This window comes from Patella vulgata, chromosome 8, assembly GCF_932274485.2.
Source record: "Patella vulgata chromosome 8, xgPatVulg1.2, whole genome shotgun sequence".
Classification (NCBI taxonomy): Eukaryota; Metazoa; Mollusca; class Gastropoda; family Patellidae; genus Patella; species Patella vulgata.
This window is the reverse complement of record NC_065886.2, coordinates 30,614,436-30,640,846: the sequence shown is the minus strand read 5'-3', so window position 1 is coordinate 30,640,846 and position 26,411 is coordinate 30,614,436. Positions and strand designations below refer to the sequence as shown.

Genomic DNA, 26,411 nt, shown 5'->3' with positions numbered 1-26,411 from the left:
GAATGATGATCGAGGCTAGGCCGAAATTTCAATCGCTTAATTCTCGGTTCAATCTGACTGAAATATTCAGCAAATTGCCTTTACATTATCGAATGTTTAACTATTATGGTGAGAACTGCCAGCTTTTTGTATCTAATCTCGCATAATGTATCTTTAAATATCATATACACAGAACAGCAAATCCGACTGGCAGCGTGACTTGTTTGGAAACGGGATAAAACCTAGAATCTTGAATGAATGTACAATTCGGTATTTCAAGAAGCTAGTATCTCGGGACTAAATAAACTTTACACAATTCACAAACGTGGGTAAAAACAAAATATGAAATTACAAATAATGGAAATAATAAGGATTAAGCTTATCATACAATTTAAAGTATTAAAGATACATTATGTAAGATTTAGATAAAGAGGTGACCATTCTTGCTATAATAGCTCAAAAATAGATATGGCTATTGTAAAATGAATATTTCATTCAAATTACTTCATTCTGGGTCAAGTTATCACTGTTTGTAGTTTTGACAAGATGTGTGCATTGTGGTAACCAGGGCATTGGTATATTCGAGACTAGTCTCGCTTTCCCATTTTGAAATTAAATTTTATTTTTAAATGGCGAACCGTTCTAATCTAGTTAAAATCTCGAGTATCCGATGGCATCGAGAGCTGTTTATGGTCTTGTTTTGTTAATAAATGCCTAATTAATAATTTATGTAACATTTAAGGCCCAAAGGAAGACCTGCAGTAGGCATATTTAGCTCTTAGTTTAATGAGTCGGTTGTCTACCGTCGATGACCAACCATGTAGTCATAAAAATTAATGACTACAGGTATAATTGGTATTAAAAGAAATTTATTGCAATTTATTAACACTATACTTTGGACATTTTATGAAGGAAGAAATAAATAAAGGTGGGAATGAATAATTAATGTACGTATTATATTCCTTTTACCATATCACATTGCATGATTATGTTATATTTATATATAACTCTGTTGTAACTAAAGCGCAATATTTAAACACCCTGTAGGTTTTCATTGTGTAGGTTTTCTTATAATAGTTTGACTCCATTGTGTATTTATTTACCTATTTATTATATTCTTTACCTGCATATTATATACAACAAATCAAGACATTTATTTATTAGTCAGTGTAGTTATTTTACTGGTAAGAAGTTTAAATATATGCTGGACAGATTTAAAAAAGAATGTAGAATGTTTAAATTGGACCGATCTTCTATTAGGTAAATGTGTATATATATAACAGATTATTTAGACTAGATTAGATTTGTGCAGTCCAGTCTGGATTCTCCTTGGCAGGGGTGCAGAACATAGAGCTTGGCATGGGAAAGCGTCTAGTCGTTTGAATGATACAAAAAATCATTATGCACCGATGCATATGTAAGTAAAAGAAGGCGATGACAAGTAGGGGGTAAATAAATCCTCCCATGTCACACTGTATGGCACATACCCGCCATCGATTACATTTTATATACATTGACGCCAAAATCTTCAAATCTTCACCATGAATAGTTTACTGGGGCCACGGTGGCTCAGTGAGTAGGGCGTTGGCTAGCTAACATGGAGGTCCTGTGTTCGATCCCCGCATTCACCGAGAAAGTTCCGGTGTGGTTCCGTCTTGTCAGTGGTGTAGGACGGAGGGCCTGGCACGGGACAACGAATAGTCGTTCGAGTGGCACGAAAAACCGTGTTCGATCCCTGCATTCACCGAGAAAGTTCCGGTATGGTTCCATCTTGTCAGTCGTGTAAGGCGGGGGGGGGGGGGGCTGGCACGGGACAAGTCGTTCGAGTGGCACGAAAAACCGAGGCCCTGTCTACAAAGTGCTGTGCACGTAAAAAATCCCTTGACAGTTGGAGTTCGAAATAAGAGTAGGCCGTAGCGTCGCTGCCCGGGCAAAATTTCCCTTATAAGACACCGCAAAGTGTGGACCTGTCTTCATTATCTTATAGCCCAGTAGGAGCAGAACAGTAGGGGGTTAAATCCCATTTCATTTCAAGAACAGGTTATTCTGTACATGCTGTCAATCTACTATGTGAAACGTGGACATCTCCTTAGCTCTTAAACAAAACATTAAAGATGCACTATGTAAGATTTAGGTAATGAGCTGGTCGTTCTTATTATAATAATTAAAAAATAAGTAATAAAAAATGAATGAATTAAAAATTTCATTCAAATTACTTTATTCTGAGCGCAGTTATAGGTGTTGGAAAATGTAACTCGGATTGTTTATTGACTATCCATTATATCGTTAGTTTGTTTAACCCAGTGGTCTAGAGAGTTGGTTATAAGTTTGTCATGTTAATATGTGTCTCAGTAACAGTTTATATAACATTTGAAGCCAAAATTAAGACCTGCAATAGACAGATTCAGCTCTTACATAATGCATCTTTAACTTTTCTCTTTAGAAAATCATTACTAGCGCTTAGAAAAAGATTTTCATTTATTGTATTGCTATACCCGTAGAATACAATAGATTATAATATATCGTTTATATTATGATTCATAATCAAACTTATATATTGTCATAAATGTCCTTTGTGTGACTATAGGCTGTCATAAAGAACAGTTAAAAACCATTACTCATGAAAGCCTGTGGTTAGTTTTTAACCGGGCCGTCGGTTGGTAGGAATAAAACTGAAAAGATTAAAAAGAAAGGTCTGCAATTAAAGAGATATGGAGCGGTTACAATATCCGCCCTTGAATATTTCTTATATTTGACATGAAGTAACCAAATGGACGGCAGAAAGCACCTGACCGACATAGCCATCGTGGCTCCCAATGCCAAGCAGACAGTAATTGGTGTTGCTATGGGCAGGGGCGTACATATTGATTTTGTTTGGAGTGGGCGGGGCTGGCAAAACTGACACTGACTGATCCACAGGCCCCTAATACGAGTGACGCAGCCAAGTGCCGAGTACCGCAGTTAGAACTTTCTATGGGGACGGGGGCACGCTCACCCGAAGATGTTTCTGGATCTCGAGCCCTGAAATGTCATTTCCTGGACTTTGGGGGAAGATTTTGCAGTTTTTACTAATTTGAGCTTTGAAAAACTACACTGTTAAAATTAAATGTAAAATTACAGTGAAAACTATGTAATTTCTTTAACATAACGCTGTAAAAATACCACTGCATGTTTTTATACTATAAATTTACTGTATATTAGCGCGGTAACATGAGATTACTGTAAAACAAATTAGTAAATTAACCATAAAAGTGTAGTTTAACTGTTTTAATGGGTAATTCTACTATTCAAACATGTTTGAACACGGGATTTGTGTACAATTTACAGGAAACGTGTAATTGTACACCTTTTTAGAACTTTAACATTGATATATATATATATACCTTTTAAGGCTTCATTACTTTTCGTCTATAGTCCACTTATGAGGGGGGGGGTCTCGGTGGCTAAGTGTTTAAGACGCTGGCTCGCTAGCCTGGAGGTCGAGTGTTCGATACCTGCAGCTTTGGCCGAGAAAGTTCATCCAGATTTTCCGTTGTGGTTCCCCCTTGCCAGCGATGCAGGCCGGACAAGAATAGCTGTCTAGTTGTTCAGATGGGACGGAACACCGAGGTTCTGTGTACACATTGGCGTGCACGTAAAAGATCCCTATTAAACTGTTAAACGTATATATATATTTACAGTTATAAGTATACTTAAAATACAGTGTCCGATTTGGAATATCTTAAATGCATATGAATACAAGGCTTAAGTAATATTATATCAAACGTAATGTAGAAATACAACCATATTATGTCAGTTTACTTTATGTAAACTGTATATTAACAGAAATGCTATTTGAATTATAATTTTTACAGCAAATTGTAAATTAACTGTCAAATAGTGACCACATCGGTTATTCCCTCTTTGGCCACATGTAGGATTACATCAAACGTAAAGTAGAAATACAATCATATGTCATTTTACATTATGTGAGCTGTATATTAACAGAAATGCCACTTGAAATAGTATTTTTACAACAAATTGTAAATTTACTGTCAAATCGGTTTTTCCCCTTCGACCACATATCGAATTTTGTGCAAAATATGTACTGTTATGTCATTCAGATTAGTCTATTTTAGAGAAATAGGTTATTCAAAATGTGAATGCACCTAACAGGCGTATGGGGACAGTGATATGCCATACATTGGGTTGTGGGACATTTTGTCGTTAAACCCCATTTTATTTAATTTCTTTCCATTGTCGAATGAGGTTTTACATGCTCGGCTGAAAGGTCCGCAAAACTTTATGTGTTCACCAGGATCGACCCTAGGACTACTTAGCCGAGTGGGGACAAACACATTCCCTTTTAAAAAAATGTCACCCTTTCAAGGTATATTTCACGTAAATATATGCTTCAAATTGTATTTTTACCGTAAAATGACTGACAGAAAGTTGCTAGTAAAATCACTGTATTTTAACACTGACTTGTAAATGTACCCCTAAATGGTAGATTTAGATTTACATACACCACGTAAATTTACAGTGAGTGTAACTTTGAGGTAAATTTACAACTTCAGTGTAAATTTACAGTGAGTGTAAGATAACTTTGAGGTGAATTTACAACCACAGTGTAAATATAGAGTGAATGTAAATTTACCTTACTTTCTATTTACAGGCACAATGCAAATTCACATCAAAGTTATTTTACACTTTTAAATCTAAATCTACCGCTTAGATGTAAATTTACAAGTCAGTGTTACAGTCATTTTACTGGCAACTTTCTGCCAGTCAATTTACGGTAAAAATACACAAATATTATTTACAGTGTAGCGCGTACAATATATATTTAGTATTTGGGATTTTCCCATTTATTTCGGCATTGTTCGTTTATCTCATTATTCATTTAGTCGCCGATGTATAATTTGAGACCGACAACACTTATTTTTAGACCTATTATTTTTTTCCTGGCTATGGGTATCAACTTTAACCCTCTACTTACTGACCTATGTATGTGCTGATTAGTGTTGTACCTTTTCAGGCGTTTTACTAAAATGGCCACAGATCACTATTAATTTCCCCCATTGACTTTAATCTTAGTTCTCGTCTCATTGACTGACTATAACTTTCCAAAACATTTTCGTGGGGTTGAACGCTTTCTGCCACAGATGGAGCAACATATGGCAACCTCTTGCTCTAAAGCAGGTATGAGGTTCACCATGGAAAACTTTTAGTCAAACAAACAGGAAATAACATAGACGTAAACATGCAACTGTCCATTCTACATTTCAACCTTTCCAACCTCTTAAAGATGCAATTTCATATTTTTACGTTATATTTTTAAAATTTATTAAAATAAAGCCTTAAAATAGATGGTATCTATAAACAGTCCTACCTTGTTAAAGAATAATCCTATTTATCCTATAATTCACTATTGCCAGTTGAGAAATTCAAACGTTTGAGGATAGCTACTCCATGGTGGAGAATAGAAAACAAGGGAGGTAATTGGGGGTAATTGTGTTATTATTTCCGGTGTAAATGAGTTTTAAGTGTGAGAATGACACCTATGATCGTATAATAGTGAGTTGACAACATATTGAGCAAAATACATAGAAATAATTATGTTTTGACTTTCTTAGAAAATATGAAATTGTAACTTAACTCAAACAAGGCTATGATTATACGTGCACGTGTTCGTTAATCACCCCCCACCCCCATACGATAAAGACGGATCAACAAACATTATTTAGCTATGTGAACTTTCCAAGTGGGAAGTGGTATTCGGTGTTCTAGAACGAGCATACGTGAAGCTTTATTAATTCTTTAAAAGATTTTCATTCTAATACAGTTTGTTTGTCCATATTGATACAGTTTTACGAGGCCAGTAATTGGTGTTTTTTGTAATTAATGGTATTGCCCAAAGCATGGTCATGGCGTGGAGCGAAGTCCTTTCGTTTTTAGTATTAATCCTCTTGTGTCAAGGTAAGTCATAGCGTTCACACACGTAGTTGAATTCGAATAGTTTTTCCAGGCTCTCAGATCTGATGTTAAACTATTCCTTTTTCGGTGTTAACGGAAACGGATGGATTTCTACCTGTTTAGTCTGCTATTATTAATATAATATATTAATTCAATGAAACCAGCCAATGTAAAAAAAAATAAACAAATAAATAAAAACATATAATGATTTCAAAGATTCGCAATATCTATAAATTTTATATTTTAATCGCCTCAGTTATTCGAATAGTATTCAAATACTTTTCTGTACCGCGCTTAAGAACGAGTTAAAACAAATCCAAATAATTCGACAGAGCCTGAATTTGTGCTTGATATTTTTGGCGAGCGGCTAATTTCCGGATCTACAAAAAAGGTTCCACTGTTAAAATGCAAACTTTTATGCTTTTGTATAAATGTAGGTTACGAGGTCGGAGGAAATCAAAATCCCGACACAAAACGATTTGTATCATCAGTAGTTGGTTGTAATGCAGAACTAATTTGGGAATGGCCCGGGAAAGCTACCAGAGCATCAGTCGCCAAGGTTAGTAGACATATTTAAATATTTTATATGTTAATGAGCGTATGTTATATTGGAGAGTCGAGTTCCAAGTGGCCAGTTCATCAAATGAGTCAGCAATTCATGGCAAATAAGTTAAGTTAGTGTTATATCCCCTCGCCGCAATTGGAATCCTAAGCTCTTTTAAGTCGTGAGTCGCCACACGATTGTCGAGTCCGAGTCGAGTCTGGAGTCGCAATAAATATTTTAAGTCGAGTCACGGGTTTCAATAAATATTTCAAGCCGAGTCGTAAGTCGGGACTCGGGTTCTGACCTCTGATAAATTAATGTACCAACTGGTGATTACTCTAACGAGGGCGAATCCAAACATCACCGTTTCAACGGATTAAAACAAAATAGCCCAAACTACATAGAAAATATATTCAAATACTTTGTTGTTATAGTCTCAAAACTCACACGAAGAACTAAGGGTGGAAAGTAATGACAAATACCGGATTGATAGAACCACAGAGAGAGTTACCCTGACTATGTACAACGTTACAATGGTGGATACAGCAGTTTATATAAGTAGATTAGGTTCTGAAAAAAAAGACGTGAATCTAGCTGTTACGGGTATGCACACGTTCCTATTTTTATATAATGTTAACTATTACATGGACTAAGATTATCAAGGGGAGATTACTCATTGCCTTTGACTTAAGAATAAATGGACTCAGACTAGCAATTATTTGCCCATTGACTTCAATGTTAAATGACTGTAACATCACAGGCTGTAGCTTTTTGCTCAACATTCCGTTGGTTCCAATCTTTATAGGCACAATGGGGACAACATTTGGCAATCTCCTCATCATAATTTTGTAGGGGGTTGACCGTTTAGATTTTTTGCTACACGGATTTGAAGTTGACAGGGGTGAAAATCTCACTTCCGACACAATGATTGCTCTGCAGAAAGACACTTTACACCCCCTATCCCTCCGCTGTAATATCATCAGTATTACCCAAAACTGCTATGAAATTGCAAATTTGATCCCTTTTCTCCAATTCTAGACCAAAAAGTCAACCCAAAAATGCAGGAAGAGGGGAGAAAAAAATTAAGGGAAAAATTGTCTATTTATAACTCGCACTACATTCGTCCATCATGAAATAAGGGGAAATAATTACTAGTCTTAGTCCAAATAGAGCTGGGGCATTTGTCGGTGAAATTTTTATAAACTGAAACCAACGCTCTCTCACGTCATAAACATGTATAATAATATTATATTATATCTTTAATTAACTATTGGGGTCACATATTGTAGAAAAGCCATATCTCACGCACTCAAATTGAATGAGTGATAGGTTTTTATATAAAAGCAGTGATAATTTAATTCTGAGTTAATAACAAAATAACACATCTAAACCTCTTGGTGGAAAGTTACTACTGTCCACATAAGGGTTGTTTGGGACGTCATTAAGCTTAGTAACCAATCATCATCATTAATTACGTAATATTTGTCCAATTAAATAATTGACAGAACTGTCTCGAGGACATAGTCAATGTTATAAGACTGATTTAAGTCATATATATGGAAGCCTGTAACTACCATTCATAATTTCTACTTTTCGCCTCTTCAGAACACGAAAGTCGAAAAGTCGAAAAGTAGAAGTTACGACAAAATGTGAGGCGACAAGACGGTATACAAGCCAAAATCAACTCGAAAATAGGAAATTAAGAAATAACACACCGCGATAATAGCGCCCCCCGTTTTTTCTTAATTTCTACTTTTCGACTTGCATTTTGGCTTGTATACCGTCTTGTCGACTTTCGACTTAGTCATATTTTTGTATTTATTGATGTCAGTAAGAAGGCGCCAACACGCTATACAAGCCAAAATGCAACTCGAAAAGTAGAAATTAGAAATTAACACACTGCGCTATTAGCGACCTATGATCTGTCGTACTGTCGACTTTTCGACTTTTCTACTTTTCGCCTAGGAAGTTGTTGTAGTCTCTGCCTTGCAGGTCACATTTGAATACGCGCAATTCCCGTTAACAAAAATGTCTGTGTGATAGAGTCTAGTAATGATGGCGATTATTTTATTAATATCTCATTACTGACGGCTGCATAAAATTTTCCGTAACATATAGATCGAGATATTAATAAAATAATAGGCTTCCATACATATAGACTTTAGACAAGCATAGAGAGAGAGAGGAGACACCCTGTAGATTCTTAGAGAGGAGAATGCCGATTCCGTGTAGATTTGTTGGGAGCAAATGTTGAGGTTCAAGAGATACCATCTGGATTGAGTAGACCCGGTTAAGTCGTAGGAGAGTCATATGATGTAGGGTTTCTGTCAGTTAACTCGTTCTGCGAAATGGTGGGGTTAAGGGAGTAGAGAATGACTTTATTGTAATCTATGCTGATGCCCTATGTATCCAGTGCTTGATAAAAAATGTAGAAACGAACTGTTGCATTGTTGTTCCTGGTAGATAAACGTCATTATGGCCGAGATAAAAATGAACTCACAACGTGAGTCCTAGTCAAAAGAAGGGAATTAAAAATATAACCAGAGACAATACAAGATCACAAGGCTAATAAAATGTGTAGCAGAAGGGGATATGCGTCATACGTTGGATGTGGTGAGTTTTTTGACTGTGTACTTTCCACATCTAACCAGCGACGCCCAATCGGTGCAGAAAAGTTAAGCCCTATTTCATGTCATTTTAACCCGGAATATCATTTTAGCCAATGTATTGCTTAAACGGCACTTAGTACCAAGACCATAATATACATGTAGAAAACCACTTAAAGGACAATGGTTAAACACGTTCCAAATATAATTTTAACTCAGAGATCATTGCTACGTGAAAAATAGAAAAGGTCTGTGCATTACCATGTTTTTATTAGGTATAGAATGAATAAAAACAATGGAATGTACGGACTATTTCTATTTTTCTCGTTTTCCCTTATCTAGTGACATTCATTTACTTGAATTGTCAGACATGCTCCCCTTAAGCGCACTGTTACCATCAGACCCTACAGTAAATGGTTCAATGATTCCCTTTTAACTTTAAAACACCAGTGTCGGAGTGCCGAAACCAACTGGCGAAGGTCAGGTTTAGAAGTATACTGTCAAATATACAAGTGTAAACGTAACCAGTACTCATCTGAATTAAGATCAACCAAAATTAATATCTCCAAGATCTCATAACCAAGCTCAGTAACTCTAAAACACTGTTTCAAACTTTCAATAACCTTACAAAAGACTCTCCCGGAGATAAGTACTCATCATGTTCCGACAAAAATACCCTACCAGAGGTTTTCTCTGACTTTTTCAAAAGTAATACTAAAGAAGTTAAACCTTGATCCAGATTATCTTAAAAACTACCGACCAGTTTTAAATTTGTCGTTTGTTTCGGAAGTCATCGAGAAAGTTATTTCTGAACAACTCAAAGAACATCTAACTTATGAGAATCTCTCAGAACCATTTCAGTTCGCATATCGAGTCATTCATAGTTGTGAAACTGCACTAGTCAGAGTGAGTAATGACTTATTGCGTGGTATGGACAACAAGTGTGTCAAATTGTTTGTTTTGCTTGATCTATCTGCAGCATTCGACACTATTGATCATCATATTTTAATTCACAGACTCAGATATGGGTTAAAATTATCTGACTCTGCAATAAAACGTATTCAATCATACTTATCTAATCGTAATCAGATTGTATGTGTAGACAATGCTAAATCAAATCCAGTCCAAGTAAATTTGCTGTTCCCCAAAGGTCGGTCTTGGGACCAATTCTATTTACTATCTATACCTCTCCCCTTCGTGAAATCATCTACAGACTACCATCTTTTTGCAGACGACATTCAACTGTATCTAGGACCACCATGTGATATTCCAGACAAACAACAGCAGTTGGAACGATGCATTGAGAGCATTAGAGTATGGATGACTGCAAACTTTCTTAAACTGAATTCTGACAAAACAGAGTACATGACCATTGGCTCAAAATCATGTGTTTCATCATTAGATAGGCACCCCATTCGTATTGGAAGTGATCACATTAGCTCCATTCAATCTGCTAGAAATTTGGGTGTTATGTTTAACACTACCATTGATATGTCGAAACAAGTCGCAGTGGTATCGAAGGCAGGTAGCTTTCAGCTGTTCAACATTGGTCGTGTACGGAAATACTTAAATACAGATTCAACTAAACTGTTAGTGAACTCTTTAATCACATCTAGATGTGACTATTGTAATTCGTTACTTTACGGACTTCCAGCTTCTTCTCTTCGCTCATTACAAAAGATACAAATACTGCTGCGCGTGTAATCACCAGAACAAAACTCCACGACCATATTACACCTGTGCTAAAATCCCTTCACTGGCTGCCCATAAACAAACGTATTCAATATAAACTAATACTCCTCGCTTACAAATGCATCCATGGTTTAGCTCCCGACTACCTGAGTGATATTATACAAATCAACAGTGGAGAAAGAACAACTCGATCAACTTTGTCGTTCCAAAAACTTTGAAATTGTCCCGTGGTGATAGGGCTTTTTCAGTGGCAGCACCCATCCAATGGAATAAACTCCCAGCAACATTAAAGGAAGCCAGAACATTAGAGTCCTTTAAATCATCCTTGAAGACTCACTTATTTAACTATGACTACCAAACGTGACAGTGCAGCTCAGCGCCATCGAGTAGAAAAACTCTACAATAAGAAGCGCTATATAAATTCATTATTATTATATCCTCCCACAGTCTCATTTAACAACTTTTCGTTTTGGAAGGAATTATTGGTGAGCAGAAATTTGCCCGTGTATCTGTTATCACTCGTCACTTCAGTCAGTTATATAGAAGGGTAACTCGTGTTTTCCTTTTGCGTTCGTCACTTCCCTTTCTTGAAATCTTCATAACGCATCCATCGTAGCAATAATCTCTGTGTTAAACGAGTTCTATACATATTTGATAAGGACTGACACCAATATTGCCCTTTAAATTAGTTAGCTATCTCAATAGTCTCGCCTTGTTGGCGAATAACTTGTTATTCATATTTGAATCCCAAATAACACGTTAAATAACGAATACCGAGACAGCGATTCCCCTGTTATACGGCAAATATGAGGCGACACATATCGTTATTCGTTATTGATGAAAAACGAATAATAAAAAACGATGCAACTTCACACTACCACCCCAATATCGGTTCTGTATAGTAAGGGACGTTACACTATTGGCATTGTAAGCTGACAATAGCGACACTATAGAGATAAACAATGGGCAGTATTCAAGAAGAATGCAAGGTCCAAGTGTTAGAATTTCTACATTAATATGCAACGGTTTGTATAATTAAGACATGATGAATGACATGTTATTCTGGCTTTTATAGAATTATTATCGTTCTAAAACCCCTTATCGGTTAAACTTATGACTCAAACAAATCACTCTCAACCTCTACAAAATTCACACTATTACTCCTTTTTTACGTTTATAGATTTTCGATGGCAAAATGAGATAAGGACTAAATATGTTCGTGTTGGAGAAGCCATGACGCTTCTATGGGCGTTTGTAACTAAAGTCACAGCCAGGACGATTCGATTACATAGAAAGCTTCCTTCAACTAATGGTGCACCACCGGTAGGTTATTCAAGTCTGTGAATGGGTGTATATTATATATTTTATATCCCGAATGTTTGTGTGGCCGAATGGTTAATGCGTGAGCGTTGGATCATAAAGTCTGTTATTGAGTCAAGTGGCATGGTTTCGATTCCCCGCAGGTTCGTGGCAAGGAGCAGGGTCGTCTGTCAAACCTCGTGGCTTTTCTGCGGGTCCTCCGACAGCTAAAGGCCCCGACGCGCGAGCGAATTATTAAAATAAAATTGAACCATATGTTAGTTTGGGTCGAGTGGACGTTAAAGTCCTTTTCTCTCTCCCACATATCCCGAAAGCTACCACTGACAAGAGGGACCCGCGTCAGAAAATCCCGAGGAACTTTCTCGGCAACACTGGGAACGAACCCGAGACCTCCTGGGTAGCGAGCCGCCTTTCTCACTTCAAATACTCACAGAGACTTCAAGAATCAGGACTGCTTTGAAATAATTATAGTGTAATATAGTGTATTGAATTTGATTTGTTTGATGTATTGTCATGTGTCGCGGCATGCAAAACGCTCTTTTTAAATGAAATAGCCGGCATGTAAATCATACTGGCTGTCATCAGGTTTTCCAGTTTCCTTTCACGGTTAACGATCAATACGCGAAAACGAATTATGAAATAAAATCAGAAATAACAAATGTGTTGTGTGGTGTGAAAGTTAAATCCCAGTTCTTCATTTCTTTGAAGATACGACTCAGATTTTTATTACAGCAAGATCTTGTTCAGTGGGAAAATGGTGCCAAGAAAACTCTTATAGAAGACAACAGAATGATGTTTAACTTGGATAAGGCTGGAAATGATGATATGTACAGAGTAAATTTTACTATACGAGATACAAAAATTGATGATCTGAAATATATCTACAACATAGAAGTAAAATTCAATGACAATTGCTTGAAAACCGAAAAACCTGTCGAATTAATGGAAGGCAAGTGGCACGCTGCTCGGTTCTCTAATATTAAGGTCCCGGTGCGCAATTTTAAGCAATCATTTGCAAACTACAATATTGTGAAAGTTGATTCTCTAATAAATTAAAAACACTTATATGGATATACTACTTCTGAATTTATTAACATGCTACGTTTCGATACATCATCTGTATGTGTATCGAAACGTAGCATGTAAATAAATTCAGATGTAGTATAGCCATATAAATCTACCTCTATATGTCTTATAAGGATTAGATTCTCTAATAGCAATGTTAGCACAAAAATGGTTCATTTCGGTCAGTATTTACAAAGTTATGATAAATTGTAAATTAATCGATCTATGATGCTCGAGCGTAACAAGTCACCGCCATCATTTATCGGTTACGCAGAAACCTGATCCGATTGAATTCAAGCCCACGGGAAAATTCATTGGTAGTTTTTTTTTAAAAATCCGAATATACCCAAGCTGGTACATTATTTAGAGTTGGTATTGTGATTTTGTTTTCTTAATTAAATGTTAAATAATCAATCTGAGCACATACTTTTTGACACATTAGCTAAAATGTAAATGGCACATCGGGACTTTAAATATTTGATTGCTTATTGCTGATTAAAATTGGTGGCACTATTAATAATCACGTGACATGTTGCCCGTCACTCAGAACAAGACACAATGATAGTAAATTATGTAAAGTGAAATTAAGTTCGGTAACGTATGAAATATGGAGTAAAATATTAAAATGAAAGAAAATAAAAAACGAATAAGTAATTAATGACAAATCACAGGCACTTGAATTGGTTAAAATAAAACTTCTTAATGCTGATCAATCGTTTCAATGCCATTTAGTAATTGAACTAGAGTATACAGGTCACAATTCCACGGAATACAATTATTGCTTATTACTGAACAACGTTTCGACTAGGATTCTCTAGTCATTATCAAGCAATGATAAAATATGATATGGCAATATATACATGTACACTATTGTACACAACAATACTTGGTTAATGCTGACCAACCAGAGATACCCCTTAATTACATGTACCTAAAGGGAATCTAATTTAATTAAAGATTATAAAGTTTAATGCTAATAACAACATTCAATAATACCAATTTACCTGAAAATGAACACGAATTAATTAATTGATTAGTGGATAACTTGTTATGGAGTATATACAATGATTTATTAGGTTTTAATAATGACAAACGATCAAAGAAGATGAAATCTGATAAAATGTTATCAACGACCACTTGACCTGAAATAAACACAAATGTTTAATGAATAGCTTATTGTGGAGTAATTACAATGATTTGATCAGGTTTTTGTAATCACAACACCCTAAAAAATGAGATTTGAATGGTATTGTAACAAAAAATGTTTATATATTATGCATGCTGATGTAAGTGATTCCACTAATATACGAAAAACCCTTAGAACAATGACTGCACTTAGTGAGTAGTATTTCCACTGGATGCTATAGTGATTTCGAAAGGCATGATTTGAACTATTAAGTGCATTGAATTTCTATAAAAGCAGTCCTGAAAAGCAAAAATAGTAACCAATTATTAATTCTCATTTTTTACAATTTATAGTGATTATTACAAACTTAGATTATTACTAGAATATTGTCAAGTATTAAATGTGATTAAATAAAAATTATTATGCTTAGCCTATGGTTATGTAATAAGAGTATCATACGCCATAGGTACGAAAAATACTTGATCTCTGCTCATCGTTGTCTTGTGTCTTCGTATTTGAATGGCTTCATTTCGTGTTACTTCCGGTCCCACGAAGTTGATAATCGCCAAGTGATAGCGCTTCAAGTTTGATTTGTAATTAATAACGCTGTAAAATGACCAATTTAATTACGTCGGAAGCTGAATAATGATCAATATAATGTCTCGTTGGCAATAAAACGACGGGAAGTGTTAGAACTAGTGAGTATTGGGAGATGATATCTTGAACGCGTGGAAACAACATGGCCGGTGAGAAACTTTGTATATACTATAGTCCAGAAGTAGTAGGAAGTTTTATTTTAATCCCTTCAAATGCCTGTGTGACAAATGTTCAGATCGTAATAGTTTAATAAAACAAGTAAATAAACATTATTATTATTATTTAATTAGCTTTCACGTTACTCTATAGAAAAATATCACATTATTGAATGAAATTAAAAAAAAAATACTTTTCTGTTTCAGATTTTGATTTTAAATGGCTGCCATCCCAAAATTCGGTTATATCAACTATTTACCAGCCCGTGGAATTAGTTTGGAAATATCACAGTTTAAAGTTGGCTAACAAGATCATCTTTACTCGGTACTACAATCTAACCAAGAAGGTGAGTTGGTGGGAATATCACAGTACATGTAGTATTGGTTGGAAATTTTACAAATATGTTATACCCTGAGCTTTATTTAACCCTTTCCCTTGCAACATATTTCATACCCGATCCCTGACAACTGGGTGTAACACACCCGTATACTAATTATATAGGAATAATATTTTATACCTGATCCCTGTAGAAAAAAAAATGGAACCCCCACAAATTCCACCAAAATACAAATTCGATAAATTGAACCAATCCGGCAATGCACAACAACTATCTTGAAGATTAGATAGAGTTTCGTTCATATCAAATCCAAAAAACGAAAAGCGAGTAATTACAAAAATACAGAGCTCCCGAGTGGATTACACCCAGTTGTCAGGGAAAGGGTTAAAAAACAACTACAATGATACAACTTTCCCTAGGCGACTTCACCTGTTGTTGCTGGACTTCGTTAAACGGACGTTGTAGTTCGACTCGTTTATTGTAGGTAACGATCGTGCTTAATTTGATTTATATGGCCGCAACACGTTTGGCATTAGCGGGGTGGTTGGTAATAGTTACAACCAACTGATGACTTTCAATGTCTCCTTTTTCGTTTTGTCGCTTGATTGTCTGGGTTTGGGGTTTGTTTTGTTTTTTTTGTTGGGGGGGGGGGGGGTGTTAATAGTTATAATAGTGGGCAGGGTTGTTTGAACATACTATTACAAGACAAAAAAACAAAATGAATATGTATGATTACAGAAAACACAGCTGGGTATGTGGACCATTGAAAGGGGTTTTGAATATAAAGCGGATGGAATAGTATTCAACAAATCAAATACAAACCAAGAAGAAACTATCATTATGACCATAAAAATGGTCACAAACAAGGATTTCGACCATTTTTACGAGTGTCGGGTTTTCTGTGGTATTTTGTTTAATAGTGTGTCAGGAATTGAACTCCTAGCTGAGTGTAAGTTTTAACCTGTATCCGTCTGGAACATAGTTTTAAAGTTCCACTTGACTATCCTGACAAACGGGCGTACTGTGCTGGGTTTGCTACTGCAAACAAATTACGATAAAGGGTCTTTTAACTAAAAAGAAAAACAATTGTAATTAATTAAACACTTGGTGTTCCACAAGGATCGATGTTCAATCCCTTCGTTTGCATCCTGTAAACAACTCAACTGGGTACTTATTCACTGAATAATCAATATTTATAACTACTAATGGTTTACAGCAGTGTAGCAGGGCACGGACATCTATTCTGGAACACCATTTGCATTTGGGTAAACAATTTAGCAAATAAACACAACGCTAAGTTTTATTTGTTATCCGACTTCATTAGCCCAGTCGGAGATAATCAGTAGGGCGTTAAACCACATTTCATTTTTATTTGTTATTATGTATGTAGACTTAGATTTACACTTTACACTTTTTAAATGTAGTGATCACTCAATTGACAAAATGTCAAATTCCATATTTATATCATGTAAACACAATTCCACTATTCAACAGTTCCAAGGGGTACTTGGATCCCGATTACCCCAACGTATTTGAAATATGACAATGACTGTTAGTCAACAAACAAATTTTTTTTTTTATTTTTTAACATATTTAAACTGGTGTTACTTAAGACATTATGGAGCAGAACAATGGGACGTTAAACCCCATTCCATTTCTTAAGATATTACCTGCCTGAGATGGGTATCGCACAACAGCTGAATAAATAGCCCACTATTGTCTTTAGGATGCATGTGAAAACGCCGTAACCAATATGACTTGTAATTATGCCACTTTGTCTTCCCAATTAACAGAACACAAACTGATTGTTTCCCATAAAAATTGCGTTTTGTTAATGTGTTTCACAATCGCTAAATTTTCTTCCTATGCTTGTTAATCATTAATTCAAACTCCCGCTGAAGTAAAGTACAATGAAAATACGTAAATTAAATTCCAATATCATTTCGTATTGTTAAATAGTTTAATTGCCTTGTTAAAATTTTATGAAGTAAAATTAGCGGGCTTTCGTACACTTTTTGATATTTTTGTATTTCAGTACCACACATTTCTAGTGATAAACGGGTGATTAAAAGTCGACCAACAGAAAATATTACATTTGTTTGGTCTTTTCGGTATAAATTTCCTGTATTGTGGGTAATATTGACTCGTTCTAATAGATCAAACGGAGAGGTATGTTATAACAGAAACAATTTCCTCATACCCTATCGGAAGGAAAAAAGTCGTTCGGACGTGACGGAAACCCGAGGCCCAGTGTGCACATCCGCCTTAAGGTCTGTCATTGAGTCAAGTGGAATGGTTTCTCCGGGTCCTCCAGTTTCCCCCCATGGTTAAAGAAACCCTGCGTACAAGCAAATTATTGAAATTAAACTGAACCATGGGATAGTCCCAAAATGACCTAGTTTGTGCCACGTTAAGGAACCCTGGACAGCTAGAATTCGATAAAATAGTAGGCCGTACTGCCGCTGTACGATCAAAATTGCCCTCATAGCACACACTGCATGGCAGCGAATTAAATAGCCATTTCTAGCACATCCGGCGTAGCTCTAGGGTGTTGCACAGCGTAAGTTCCCGTCCTTCACAAAATTGCAACTACGTCTAAATTGGTTAATTTTGTAACGCCAATCGCTTACGTCTACAGGTTGAACGAACAGTAGCCAAGCTAAATAAATGCTTGTTGGCCACAATAATTAATTGACGATAAATCTAATCTAAAAATATTGTATTTTTCTAGTTCTACGTTTTTTCATGTTTTCAAAGATCACTACTAAAAAAACTTTTTTATTTTGTACAGGATAATCAAATAGGATTCATTTATAATAAGACACTGACAGTTAAACTACTAGTTAATGATGGAAACAGAATCCGTGGTAATGTAACAGAAAAAGAAGAAGACAATGGTTATATATATGGGCAGATAACTCTATCACTACTCAATACAACCAAAGATGACTTCAGTTATAAATACTATGTCTGTCGTATTGCTTTTATCGATAAACAATCAAGCGAACGTCACAGCATAATTCTGGAAGGTAGTGTTTGTCATTTTGTATTTTCCAGTGTGGTTTCCCCTTGTCAGTGGTGCATGGAAAGTGTCTAGTGGCGGTTGGATTTCTAAATAAGAATAGGCCGCAGTGGTGCGCACACTACATGGTATATGTCTCTCTTCATTAAACGGGTTGATGCAGAACAGAAGAACGTTAAACCCTATTTGATTTTCTTTTAGCCTAGTTTCGTGCTAAAAGATCTAAAATGGAGTTGGACCGACAGTTTAATATCCAACATAGATTGTCTTTTGTTTGGTGCTTTATCTCACAAATTGATAAAAACAGAACATTCTGTCGTATAACGATAATCGCAATGGATCTATGTTATACAATTTTTACAATTTTTTTCTGTTTAGAGTCGGAACAGAACAGTAGGACGTTAAACCCCATTCCGTTTCTGTTTCTATTTAGACTAGTGCGTGAAATAATTTTACATGGTTATTAAACACCGGTAGTGAGTTATTGTTCTAAATTAGAATGACTATTTCAGAAAAAGATGTAGCAAGGCCTGGTGTGACTGATAAAGAAGAGGATTCATTGTCTGCTGGTCACATAGCAGCCATAGTGGTTGTTCCGATAGTTATAATCGGCATATTTTGCCTGGTTCTATATCTGTTAAGTACGTATACTTTATATAGTAGGTACAAGCAATCTGTGGTCAGTCTTTCTCGTGATCAGCGGCTGCGTTTAGGGTTATTAAATTTTTTAACGCAATATTTTGCTAATGAATGAAGTTTGATGAAACTGGAATATCCTTGATTGATTGTATTGGAAAGGTATCAACTAAATTGGTATTCTTAATAGAGGTGTTGGGGCGGGGGGGGGTCTAGGGGTTGAAATCACAAGATCTGTCATTGAGTCTAGTAGCGATGTTTCGAATTCCCGCTTGTACTCACCAAGGAATATGGTCACCTATCCAGCCTCGTGGGTTTTCTATCGGGTCCACCGGTTTCTTCCCGCCGCTAGTTTCCTCCCGAAATGACCTAGTTTGTGCCGAGTCGACGTTAAACCCCTTTCCCCCTGTATTTTTAATAAAAGTATCTACTGTAATACTAATGCTCGCTCTCTCTCTCTCTCTCTCTCTCTCTCTCTCTGACACACACACACACCCACCCACCCACCCACACTCTCACTTCTATCATAACAGTATTAACACGCTATAAAATATGGAATTGTTATTATAATTTACAGAATACCGTACAAAGAAGAAGGATGGAGGTAAGATATCATACTGTACTGTTACACACTCAGTGTTGTGCATGGCGGGGTTTCTGTTCACTCAATTTTCAATGTTATTAATGGGAAATATAAACATCAAATCTCATGGCAGAGAATCATGTAGCAAACCCTGTACAGCTATTCTGAATTTTACTCATTCAAAAGTGTTTCTATATTGTGCACGAGACAGAATATGTTAATTTTATCCTTAGCTAAATCATGTTATAGCCATAGAACTGTTAATGGGGTCAGTAGAACGAACACTAATTGTATAGAATTTGATGGCATTATTAAACTGAAAATAAATGTGCTTGTCTTAAGAATAAGTTAGCACATCAATCTTTAAGTGACATTCGGATCTATATATATAAATAGGAAAATGAAATGAAATGAGATGGGATGGGATTTAATGTAATACAGTGTGCTACGACAGCCTCGCTACGGCCTACTCTTATATAGATTTCTTCCAACTGCCAACATATCTTTTACGTGCACGCCATCCGAACGACTATACGTTTCCCTTGCCAGGCCCTCGATCCAAGAAGATCTCCATATTAAAGTGTTGTAGTCACACTTCGCGATTGTCCAAGGCGCAGTGAGCCCACGAAGGGTGCGTCTAGGTGGCTGCCCCCCCCCCCCAAATATCTACATCAAGGTATTTTGTTTCGTTCCAGATTTGTTGCCTGTGGGATTTATGAAATATCCACATTATAGAGTGTGGGTAAAGAATAACAACGATTTACTTCATGAAATACAAAAAGATACTAATAAGGTAGCACGTCAGTTTTCGGGTGATAATATTATAGATGCCACAACCAGCGAAAGTCTTCAAAATGTGGCCAAAGCAAGTAAAAGAAATAGCGCAATTCAGCTTATGGACTTGCTTGTTAAACAAGGCGAGAATGTTCTACCCAAAATAATAACATCTTTAAAAAAGTGTGGACTTAAAACAATTGGGCATAAATTAGAAACAGGTTGGTTTAACTTTAAATTGAATTATTTATTATAAACAAGTGAAAACACGCCTTTACCGTGACGCGTCGATAGATCTGTATATTCGTATTTGTTAATCTTGGTTTAACTAGACCGGCATTCGCAAAATATATTATCGATACAATACAAGAATCTTCCATTTTAAACATTATAACGATTTCGATACATTGTTATCTTTTAATGCCGTAAACAGATTTTGAAAGAAATGAGAGGATGAAGGATGAAGACTATAAACTATGGAGAGAGAATTACCTTGGATTGGTGGCAGGCTTATTAAATGCCTTGCCAAAAATAACACCGGAACTCTTGAAAAGACAAATAATTGATTCCAGAGATTTGGAAGATTTGGATATACATAGGGCAATAGGTAAACGCGAAGGTGCCATAAAACTTGTAAATATTTTATGTCAACGTGGAAGAGACGTTTTGCCCAAGATCAACTTGGCATTAGAAGCTTGTGGATTGCATAAAATAGAACGAGCAAATGTAGGTAAGAACATCTTTTAATATACAGGAAAGGGATGTTTAATACTTTTTAATACAGGGGAAATGATGTTTAATACGTTTTAATACACCAGGAATTATTCCTGGAATAACGCCTGCTTTTGGATTTTGAATTATATTCCTTAGTTGGCAGATAATGCTTACTCGTCAAAAGCTTACTACCGTACCTCTTGGCTGTCAGTGGACTAAACACAAAATATATTACTTACATGCGATTTATAATTTATTCTATCTTGTTTTCAAGATGGTGAACCAATGAAATATGATCACTACATTGTGTGGATAAAACATAAAACCTATCTGATGGAAAGTTTCAAAGGAAAGCTGTCAGATATAACGGAAAAACTGGTGCAAAATGACATCTTAGATGAGGGGAAAAGAACCGAAATCATGAAAATTGTAATGGAAAATGAATCAAAGGGAGCATATAAACTTGTCGACATGGTGTGTAGCTGTGGTGAATCGGTTTTACCGAAGATTATACAAATTTTAAATGATCCAAATTTAGCTTTAAGCGAGGTTGTAAAGAAATTAGAAATGGGTAAGTTTAAAGGGCAAATAAACATTAGCCAAAATATGAACATATACGAAACTAACGTCTGTGGAAAGTCTACTACTCTGTTAAAGATATATTATAAAACCACCCATCTCTTGTCGTGGGTTATCAGAACTATGTTGTGTATTTTTGAAATCGCATTACAGTTTCTCCAGCTATCTGATAAGTTTTCTAGTGTCATTATGATTACATCGACGATTGTAGTCGACAATACTAAGTATGTAATGAAATTGAAAATGTTTATTTTTTCTAAGAGGGTATGAAATGGATTAGAGCTACATAAGAACACTATTTTGTTCAATTTGTCGGTCAACCAGGACAGAGATCTATTCTCAAAGTAGATAGTTTGGTTTAAACTGATCAATACGGTGTACATGCATTTTATGATTTCAGATTTACGAAGAACTGGAAGAATGAAGGATAATGACTACCGAGTGTGGGTAAATAACGGAACGTATATAGTAACTAACATACATTATAATCTTCATATTGTATCTAAAATGTTGTTAGAAAAACATATTATAGATGATGTTGATATGAAGGAATTTGATTCACACAGACAGATTGGTAGGCGATTAGGTGCTGTTAAACTGGTAGATATTTTAAGCGAGCGTGGTGAGGATGTTCTAGGAAAGATAATTGATACATTCGAGGAATGTGGCTTTACTAATGTAGCAGATGAATTAAAGAAAGGTATTCCATTTTATTTTTATTTTTTAATCATAAATAGCCTATTGAAGTACTGATGCACAAAACAAAAATAATAACATGTCCTCCTTGAAAATATGAGAAAAATATTGAACTGTATGTTAATATAGAGAATGGGTTGTATCCCCCTAGTACCAATAATACAATCTAAAATCACTCCTAGATCATCTTGAATCCTTTCAAGACCATATGGAATCCTTCAAGACCATTTGAAATCCTTTCAAGACCAGTTGAAATCCCTGCAGCACCCTTTGAAATCCTTCCAGCACCACCTGAAAACCTTCCAGGACCATCTGCAATGCCTGACAGACCATGAAAAATCCTTCCAGGACCATCTACAATCCCTTCACCATCATCGGAAATGTCTATATGACCATCTGATCGAATTAATATATTATATATTTTTTACAGATTTATCCCGCCGTGTCAGAATGATTGACTGGCACTATAAAATATGGGTAAAGAACAAAAGTTATTTGACCGACAACATGAAAGACAGCCTGCCGTGTTTAACACGCGAGCTATATAAAGCTGAAATTATTGATATGGTTGATTGGGAACAAACTGAGAATGCCGCAAAGGAAAAAATGGAGAATGGAGCCGAAAAACTTGAAAATATATTATGTAACCGTGGTGAAAACGTCTTGCCTGGAATATTATTAGTATTTAACAGGTGTGGCCTTTTCGACGTGGTGGAGAGGCTTAAAAAGGGTACGTGTGCAGCCAGTATGAGAGAGAGAGAGAAAGAGAGAGAGGGAGGGAGAGAGTGAGTGAGAGTCTTTTACGTTCGTGTGTTATACAGGTTCGATACAGCCCAGTAAATTCCTACGATTTGTAACTAAAACTATTCACATGATTTAAAGCTTCATCATTATCAATGAATGATTTTTTATTATAGCAACACATTTCGAATATTTATCCCCAACAATACCCTTGAGGTATATTCATTAGAAGATTTCAGAAGTCCTTATATTTCATCAAATGTTTCATCAAATATAATTTTTAATTTTCAGATATAAACAGACGTGAACGAATGAACTATATTCACTTTAAAATATGGAACAAAAACAAGGATACTTTAATAACCAATTTCAGAAACAAGCACGCGATGTTAATAGAAGAGTTGAAGAATAGCGAAATTATTGATGAAGATGACGTCACCGAACTTCGTCCAAAAGAAGAATCTGGTTGCGCTAAAAAACTGGTGGACATGTTGGATAAACGTGGTAAAGATGCTTTACCGGAAATAATAAAAGTACTGGAAATATGTGGTCTGACAGAAGTAGCGACTAAATTAACAACAGGTATGATGTAGTTTATTGATTCAGATTGCTACAAATAAAATCATTAGTTAGTGAATTCGTGTTATAACCAGTGATAATATACCATCCTTGTTATAACCAGTGATAATACACCATCCTTGTTATAACCAGTGATAATACACCATCCTGTCCCCTTTCCCCGTTTATATGGTGATTTTTGTTGACATTTCGGTGTAAAATCGAAGATGTTACCTTGTAATAGTAAACAAAAATTTATATCTAACAATATGTATTTGCCATTAACCCTACATTATGCAAGAGGTAAATCTGCCTATTGTAGGTCTTTCTTTGGGCCTGAAATGTTATATAAACTATTAGTTAGATATTTATTAACATGAAAAGACCATAATCATTGGATTTGAATCCGATCTGCTGTTCAACGTTCATTGATGATCAAAAGAATGACAATCGTGGCTACATCGATTTTGAAAAAAGATTTTCTGGGCTTAGAGTGAGGCAATTTGACGGAAATTTTCAGCATAACCCCTTTACATTATCTAGTTTCTAACTATTATAGCGAGAACTGCCAGCTCTTTATCTAATCTTCCATAATGTGTCTATAAGATTACGACTTTTCCTTCTAGATATATCTCGTTTAGAAAAGATGGAGCCAAAGCACTATGAAATATGGGAAGAGCGCTATAATTACTTGGTGGAGCATTTCAAAAACAATCTGGACAGATTAACAGCCGCACTCAACGCTGCTTACAATATCATAGATGACGAGGATCTTGATAACATCCTGAACGGAAGTAAAGAAGATGGCGCTATAAAACTTATTGATATTCTGGGTTATCGTGGCAAGGATATCTTACCCAAAATAATAGAAGTATTAAAATCATGTGGTTTGTTTGAAGTAGCTGTTGAACTAGAAACAGGTAAATATTTACTACACTTTATTCATTATTTGTAAAACATACTATAATATATTTCAAATATACTTGGTTTTATTGTGGAAGTTTAATTCATCCAGTAGATAGGTAATCATATTTGCAATCAATCTCACGATTTGTTGACAGTGTCTACTCCAATGTGATGATTTGTTGGCAGTATCTGCTCCAATATGACGATTTGTTGGCAGTATCTGCTCCAATATGACGATTTGTTGGCAGTATCTGCTCCAATATAACGATTTGTTGACAGTATTTGCTCCATTATGACGAATTCGGTATTTTCTCCAATAGCGGAAGCTGACAGAGATAACCAGTTTAGCCTGGCACTGGTGTATTTCTGGACATGATCTATACTATGTTCATAGTTGGCTGTATGTTTGTATACTCAATAATTTATATCTGTTAAAGGTGCATTATGTAAGATTTATATCAAGCGCAATAGGCAATTTAGCTCTTGCATATATCTGTTAAAACACATATATGGCCTAATTTAACAGAACATATTTTGTATGTTAACTTATTTAACAGCATACTGTTAGGTTCAGTAATTTATATCTGATGAATATATAAAAGTTTAACATATTAACAATCAGAATAAGCTAACAAGAAATTACATATTTTACAATCAAAGGAAGGATTTTTTATTCTTTTATATGTTTTTCATTTTTAGATTTGTCAACAGATGATAATAATCGTAGAGCCGAGGTCACAGAGAATACTCCACTTATGGATACGGACACACACCATGTCACCTTTAATATACAACAAGAAACTAATAAATTATAAAACATACTTATGGAAGAACAATTACTAATTCATTTGGGCAACGTTTCGAACAGTATTCTTTCCAGGTTACCAAGCGTTATCAAGTATGTGTTATGGCATTAGCCATAGTCTGAAACATCTCCCAAATAAATTAGCTGTTTTCCATAAGTATATGTTATAGTTTCTTTCTCTATCCAGTTACTAAATGCCTCTAAAGGATTACGACACTGCTACTGGGTTGGTGTTAACCAATCGCGACATCGTATATCGGAGCAGTGTAAAATTACGAACTAATAAATATATCCTTAGTTGGTAAAGATCAATCTCGACATGGCACATCTGGACTGTGTAATAAAATCGTATGCAGGATTTTGCAAGGTGCTATAATACTCTCAGAATAAATAGCGTAATATATATCAATACGTCTTAAATTATCAACACCACGGGTCTGAATTATCAACCATCTTGTGACCTGCCAGATGGATAAATCATTAGTTGAAATAATTTTAATAGAAAATTCGTATTTAACATTTTAACATTATTGTCTTATTTATAATTTTAATAGAAGCATCTTTTTTTAACATTTTTTTTGTCTTGAATATAATTTTAATAGAAGCATCTTATTTAAATTTTAACATTATTTATTTCGAGCCATCGATATAGTAAATGAAAGTCGGTCGATTAACTGTTTTTAGTTTCTTTAATTTTTTTTATCTTAAATTGTCACAAATTTATTTAATATTAAAGTATTTAAAAAAAAGTATTAAATAATATTGATCCGATGAGGATAGGTCAGACTCCATGATTACATATTTATTTCGTGCCATAGACGGAATAATTTCTTTATTTATTATCTTAAATTGAGCCAAATATATGTTTGTTAGTTTACAATCTTATTATTTATGCAAATATTAAAGAGTTTATTGATTATTATAAATGAACTATTTTACTGTTACATTGTGTGTCATTTTGTACTGCGATGAATTTTGGTGATTTTGTAAATGGTTGAATATAAAATATGTTACAAAGAA

The 26,411-nt window shown here is 35.3% G+C and overlaps 1 protein-coding gene across 2 annotated transcripts; it reads left to right on the top strand.

The window, feature by feature from the left end:
* Positions 1 to 1,134: 1,134 nt before the first annotated feature.
* LOC126830606 (uncharacterized) lies at positions 1,135 to 26,411 on the top strand. Of its 2 annotated transcripts, none has more exons than XM_050561002.1 (20): positions 1,135 to 1,239; positions 5,827 to 5,937; positions 6,372 to 6,493; positions 6,913 to 7,081; positions 11,957 to 12,099; positions 12,829 to 13,045; positions 15,247 to 15,386; positions 16,116 to 16,326; positions 17,413 to 17,546; positions 18,169 to 18,406; positions 18,912 to 19,040; positions 19,613 to 19,639; positions 20,314 to 20,613; positions 20,826 to 21,122; positions 21,381 to 21,677; positions 22,086 to 22,385; positions 22,812 to 23,111; positions 23,414 to 23,704; positions 24,307 to 24,600; positions 25,286 to 26,411. In XM_050561002.1, the coding sequence occupies exons 2-20, from the start codon at positions 5,880 to 5,882 to the stop codon at positions 25,399 to 25,401; spliced, it is 3,783 nt and encodes a 1,260-aa protein (XP_050416959.1). In that variant the 5' UTR covers positions 1,135 to 1,239; positions 5,827 to 5,879; the 3' UTR covers positions 25,402 to 26,411. The 2 variants fall into 2 exon arrangements, with proteins under 2 accessions (XP_050416959.1, XP_050416960.1); XM_050561003.2 differs by having other exon boundaries at positions 1,159 to 1,239; positions 5,804 to 5,937.